This window comes from Bactrocera latifrons, unplaced genomic scaffold, assembly GCF_001853355.1.
Source record: "Bactrocera latifrons isolate USDA-ARS-PBARC rearing strain unplaced genomic scaffold, ASM185335v1 scaffold_20, whole genome shotgun sequence".
Classification (NCBI taxonomy): domain Eukaryota; kingdom Metazoa; phylum Arthropoda; class Insecta; order Diptera; family Tephritidae; genus Bactrocera; species Bactrocera latifrons.
In genome coordinates, this window is record NW_017535519.1 from 1,650,772 (window position 1) to 1,656,753 (window position 5,982).

The window sequence follows — 5,982 nt, forward strand, 5'->3', positions numbered from 1 at the left end:
TGTTCGACATCGAACCTGCACCTTCTCTATGTTTTAAGTTCTCTGGTCCGACGTCGACGGTTTAGACAAATGAGTAGCTTCTTGGGAGAAAAAGATGTGTACGAAATTTCGGATAGATATCTCAAAACCGAATGGTAAAATCCAAAAGAACAAAAGATATAAAAAACTAGAGAAGCCTCACCGGAAGAGTATCCTGCTTTTAGTGTAAAATATACGTATATTTTTCTTATATATACTCGTACTATACTATAAAAATACATAAATATTTTAGTGGAATAATGATATACATATACATTTATATAGTATTATTCTGTGGTGTCGAACAGGATTTTGAATATAATCAGAGAGAACTCTGGTAGAGATTCAAAACGATAATTTGCGACTAGCAATGGGAGCTATGTTCGAAATACTAAACTACCATGATTGAGAATAACTCTTAAAAATATCTCTGAGAATTTATCTGGGGGACGCTACAGAAATCTATTTTGAACAATCTATGTACATATATGTATCTACTTGAGTTAAATTAGGATAATATGAAATAACGAATGGTAAGTTAATGTATGTTCTAAGTAACCGAATTTACTTTTTTTTCCAAAATCTTAAAACTATTTAGGAATTAATACCGATATGCTTAAAAACAAAAAAAATAAAAAACCGATACCATAAAAAAGCATTAGCTCAAAAGTTTAGGAAATACTGGCGCAGCATAACGGCCGTTGCACCGAATTTTACGCGCACAGCAACTCAAGCTGAACAACGCAAGCGTTTTTTTTTTTCGTCAAGCGCCAAGCATTGATTCCACAATTGTAGCATGGAACGCAACAAACAAGCACAAAACGGAAAGGCGGCGTAGGTACATGGAAATTGCACACTTTTATTTATAATCATATACAGGCGACTATAAATCAGTAGCGAGTAGCGAAAACATAAATAGAAAATAAACGCAAACGAATAATAATAATAATTTGCAGCTTGTGCCATCCAGCTCAGTAGGAGACTGACTTCAGAGCTCTCCAATACAGCAAATGAAAGTGAAAATATTTACGCGGAACTTAAAGTTACAAAATCAAGGATTTTTGATATAAATGATAATTGCATATGTAAAGTAAAAAAAAAAGAAAATATTAATTTTTAAAGTTTGAAAATCACTTATTACAAACAAAATGAAATTTGACGCGGCAGAAGAAGCTGAAATTGATGAATTGTATGAGTGGTTTCAACAAAATCCAAAGTTACCTAAGGAAATTGGTGAGTGCTAAGGCTTACGGCAGAGCTGATTAATTATATATAGACATTCTTTTTTATTAAAATTATATAAATTGTAATTTCTAACGCATATCTGAAAGTGAATTCCATAAATTCACAGAATTGTTTTCAGAAATTTTGTTAAAAAGTGGAAGTGATTTAAGTATTCTCGATATTCGAACTGAATAACAAAATTCTTACGCATATCCGTCAATCGTAATAACATCATTACGTTTACTATAGAACGTTCCATATTTGAAATTAACTGTTAACTACCGTTACGTGTTCTGTCAAAGTAATTACTATATTATTTTGACTTATCATTCACAGTGAACCCGTATAAGGTGCCTAAGTCAAAGTAAATATTATGAGCAATTTTATTTTGGTTTTGAAAATAATAAAACGATAAATCTTCATATGGACGTATGTAAATCAAAGAAAAAACGTTAACTTCGATTGCACCGAAGCTACAATACCCTGCATAAAAATAAATGAGTGCTTCCTGATGAGAACAGGAAGTGTGCAAAAACAGGTCGATATCTCAAAAACTGAGATACTATGTCGCGTCTATACGTAAGAATAGACGGTACGATGATCATAGGTAAATAGACTCAGCTCTTCACATTGATCATTTAAATATATAATTTAATGGTTCTTCGAGGTTTCCTCTGACTGTGAGTCAGAGATTCTCACTACCAATTCTTTTATTTCATTGACGTGTTGATCATCAGTTGATATTGGTGGCCGTCCTGGACGTAGTTCGTCGTTAACGCGTTCGCGGCCCTCTTTCAATAATTTATACCAATCAAAAATACCACAAACACTTATAACTTATTGCCTTTGCCAACATTCTAAGCTTTTCAGCACCAGAAATTTTATGTGACATCTTTGTTGAATAAATTCGGCGATAACAAAAACACTGCTTTATGTTTTGATAGGTTTAAGTATCTAATTATAAGGTGGCTTCCAAAGTAAACCGGACTTAAAAAAACAGAACAAATAGTTTTTTTCGATAAAATAAATTTATTTTATTCAAAATATTCTCCTTTTCCTTCAGTACAGCTTTCTGCACGGTCCAAAAGCATGTCGAACGAGTGTTTTAGCTCGTTGACCGGTATGGTCGCCAGTTCGCCGGTGCAAGCCTTTTGAATAGCCTCTACGTCTGCATAACGCTTTCCTTTCATGGGCCGAAAAGGAAGAAGTCGCACGGTGTCATATCAGGTGAATACGTTAGTGGTCAATGGTTAAAATGTGTTTTTTGGTCAAATAATCGTCCTTAGAATGTTGGAGGATTCTGAGCAATTTCTGGTCGTCAGTCAATTTATGCTGAACAAACCATGCGCACACCTGTTGTAAGCCCAAAATTCATTTCCACAAATTTCAATGATGATATCGGCTGATTTTTGATCAATTTACTCACAGTTTCGATGGAATTTCCGGTGATCACGGATTTTGATTGGCCCACATGTTGATCGTCATTTACATATGACCTCACGACCACTGTTAAAACGTTGAAACCACTTGTGCTCTCTACTACGGGATAGGCAATCATCGCCATAAACTTGTTTCATCAATTGAAGCGTTTCAATAAAAATTTTACTAATTTTAAATCAAAATTTAATGTTAGTTCTTTGTTCGAAGCTCATTTTTGCACCGATAACACAAACATACTGACACTTAAAACGCAACAACTTCACTTCCAATCAATGAAATGTCATGAAATTCTCACTGGATAATCGATAAAGATTCTAACGCACCAATCGACATATACATAACGCCACTAGCGGGCGCTAGATTGAAAAAGTCCCGTTTACTTTGAAACTACCTTGTAAATCATTAAAACTTCACAGTTGATGAGACGTGGTATTTTTGGTTCAGATTCCCGAACAAATTCCGAGTTTCACATACACTGACTTTATATAGGTGCGAAAATCAAAAATGATGAAATCTATAACCAGAATTCTTATATTAAGTGAGGTTCTCAGTGCCGTTGTAGCCGAACATCATAACACACATACTAGATTTTGTTTTGCAACTTCCTCAAGGGATTATTGAATCGAATCCAACTCGAAACAAACCAATATACCGTTAAAATTATTAATTGTTAAAATCTTTCTTTCATTTATTAGGACATAAACTAAGATATTTTTCTGTCAAAGAGAATAGGAAAGAAATGTTTTTATGAAACTTGGGGTTATTGTATTTATAAAAGACATGTAATTTGGTTTAAAGGAAAAACTGATTTTAAATTATCAAAATATTTTAACTATTTTCAGATCGCATACTTTTGAAACGCTTCTATAGATGCATGTATGGTGACTTAAAAGCCACCAAAAAGCTTATACAAATTAACTACAGTTTACGGAATAAGCACCCACACATTTTCCTCGAACGTGACCCAACCGATGCGGATAGCAAGCAAACATTCGACTATGCGTTAGTACCATTAAAAACATACTACATATCATGGATAATAGAAAAAAAATGTCGACACATCATAAACGAAACGGTCTATCAAAATTTCATAGTAATTTTAAACAAAGCTTTGCCATCCTTGTTTAGTTCGATATAAAAAATACCCTTGGTTTCGATCGGTAAATTTGTATGACAGATATCCGCTAATGTGACTCGATCTGAACAATTTCTTCGGAGATAACACCGGTGCCTTGGACACTAACCCATGCCAAATTTCTTGAAGATATCTCGTCAAATGAAAAAGCTTTCATTACAAGCACTTGATTCGGATCGTTCAGTTTGTATGACAGTTATCTGCTATAGTAGTCCGATATCTGCGGTTCCAACAAATGGGAAACTTCTTGGTGAGAAAATTAGATACAGACGGGCTTGGCTCAATCGGCTTAGCTCGCCATGTTGATCAATGATATAGATTTGTATATATTTTATAGGGTCTCAGACGTTTCCTTATTGGAGTTAGAAACATCTTAGCAATCTTTAAATGCCCTGATCAGGGTATAAAAATGTAGCGATACGAATTTGTCGCGATTCTACCGTTCTTGCTTTATACTATATTTATGTACTATATGCTCTCACTTTCCATGTTTTTTTTTTCATTTATTTGACAGAGATTTGGTGCCACTTCCTGGACTTACGTCAGAGGGCTACAAAGTGAGCTGTTATCGCATGGTTGATATGGATCCCGGAAAGGTTAGTTAGGCAATATTACATATTCTAAAGAATATTTTGATTTTTTGTATATTTGTATTATGGTAGGTCAATCACAACGCCGATACTAAAGCATTTTTCATGGTCTCTGATTGTCGGTTCAATATGTATGATGGTGGTGTTTCCATCGAGGGACATTTAGAAACATTTGCCAGCGGTGAAGTGCAAATATTCGACATGAACGGCTACACATTGAAACATCTGAGTAAGATGACCTTCAGCACACTGCGTATTTACATGGCGTTCCTACAAGAGGCACTACCCGTGCACCTAAAAGCTATACATATCATCAACTGTCCATCCTACTTGGATAAAGTAGTAAGCATTATGAAACCGTTTATCAGTCGTGAAGTCTTCAAATTGGTAAATTAATGAAATTGGAATTAGCTTCCTTTTAAAATGTAGCTATAACCATAATAATTATCATCCGAAAAGATACATTTCCATACCGAAAGCTTGGACAGTCTGTATGAGCATGTGCCTCGTAGCATATTGCCAGAGGAATATGGCGGAGATGGTGGCAAATTGGCGGATCTAAAGGCACAACTTCTGACGGAATTATCTCACAAGCGGTAAGAACATTAAGTTCAAGCTAAAACTAATGTGTAAAAAATACATACATATGTATATAACACTATGTATTTCACTAAAGTGAGTATCTGATGGACCCAAATCATTGGAAGGTCGATAAAGCGAAGGAAACCGCAGAACGTCGCCGTTGGCCATTTAAATCATAAATATTCAAGCACTCGATTAGAAAATAACGTATACATGCATTTGTATATTATAATCTATTTCAGTTGTGTGCATATATTTTTAACCATTTAATATATAGACATTTACGTGGACTACATATTTATATTCTAATATACACATTTCCATAACAAATGTCCGAATATGCTCCATGTAGATACATATATTTATATTACTTTAACTGCAATGTACATGTCTATATTCGTTTTTATGCTTATATATAAAGGTATAATTTATATTATGTACTTATTACTACTCAAAAAAATATTCCAACTAATTATATGATTGTATTATATCAATAAATTTGTTTGAATTAGTAATAGCTGCATAGGCGGAAATGTATGAAATGACAAAATGAGCAGTCCGTTTATACTATATAACTCTTCTTAATAAAATTTCACAAAATTTCGACATGAACTCGGTCTTACTCAAATCAGGCTAGCGCTTATAATATTTTGGTTTCATATTCTGATTTCATTTCAAAATATTTTAATTCGATAATAAAATACTTATTTATTTTGGCAATATTTTTTCTCCTGTTTCAAAACCCAATTAATATTGTCAGGATATAAATTATCTATAAGAAACGCACCTACTACTGTCAACGGATTATCTCACTTGACTCTGAGTTTGTGACAAATATATTAAATGTTAATGTATTCAAACGCCTATTACGGTTTATAACTCGACTAAGTTGAATCAGAGAACTTAAAACATAGAGAAGGTGCAGGTTCGATGTCGAACAATTTATAAGATTGTGATAGGGAATTCACCTCACAACCACAGAATTCACGATGT

At 33.7% G+C, this 5,982-nt stretch overlaps 1 protein-coding gene across 2 annotated transcripts; it reads left to right on the top strand.

Annotated features, from left to right (window-relative positions):
- Nucleotides 1-807: 807 nt before the first annotated feature.
- Nucleotides 808-5,945, top strand: LOC108967983 (alpha-tocopherol transfer protein-like). 2 transcript variants are annotated; one of them, XM_018931697.1, is made up of 7 exons: nucleotides 808-856; nucleotides 975-1,251; nucleotides 3,525-3,684; nucleotides 4,332-4,413; nucleotides 4,480-4,794; nucleotides 4,867-5,003; nucleotides 5,084-5,168. In XM_018931697.1, exons 2-7 carry the CDS (start codon nucleotides 1,167-1,169, stop codon nucleotides 5,166-5,168), a joined length of 864 nt encoding a protein of 287 aa, XP_018787242.1. In that variant the 5' UTR covers nucleotides 808-856; nucleotides 975-1,166. The 2 variants fall into 2 exon arrangements, with proteins under 2 accessions (XP_018787242.1, XP_018787241.1); XM_018931696.1 differs by lacking the exon at nucleotides 808-856 and having other exon boundaries at nucleotides 1,167-1,251; nucleotides 5,084-5,945.
- The last annotated feature ends 37 nt before the right edge of the window (nucleotides 5,946-5,982 follow it).

Bases quoted from the DNA above. Each gene is read 5' to 3' on its own strand.
- LOC108967983 (XM_018931697.1), top strand. From the start codon at position 1,167: ATGAAATTTGACGCGGCAGAAGAAGCTGAAATTGATGAATTGTATGAG. The intron at 4,795-4,866 runs GTAAATTAATGA...TCATCCGAAAAG, and splicing joins GTCGTGAAGTCTTCAAATTG to ATACATTTCCATACCGAAAG. The intron at 5,004-5,083 runs GTAAGAACATTA...ATTTCACTAAAG, and splicing joins ACGGAATTATCTCACAAGCG to TGAGTATCTGATGGACCCAA.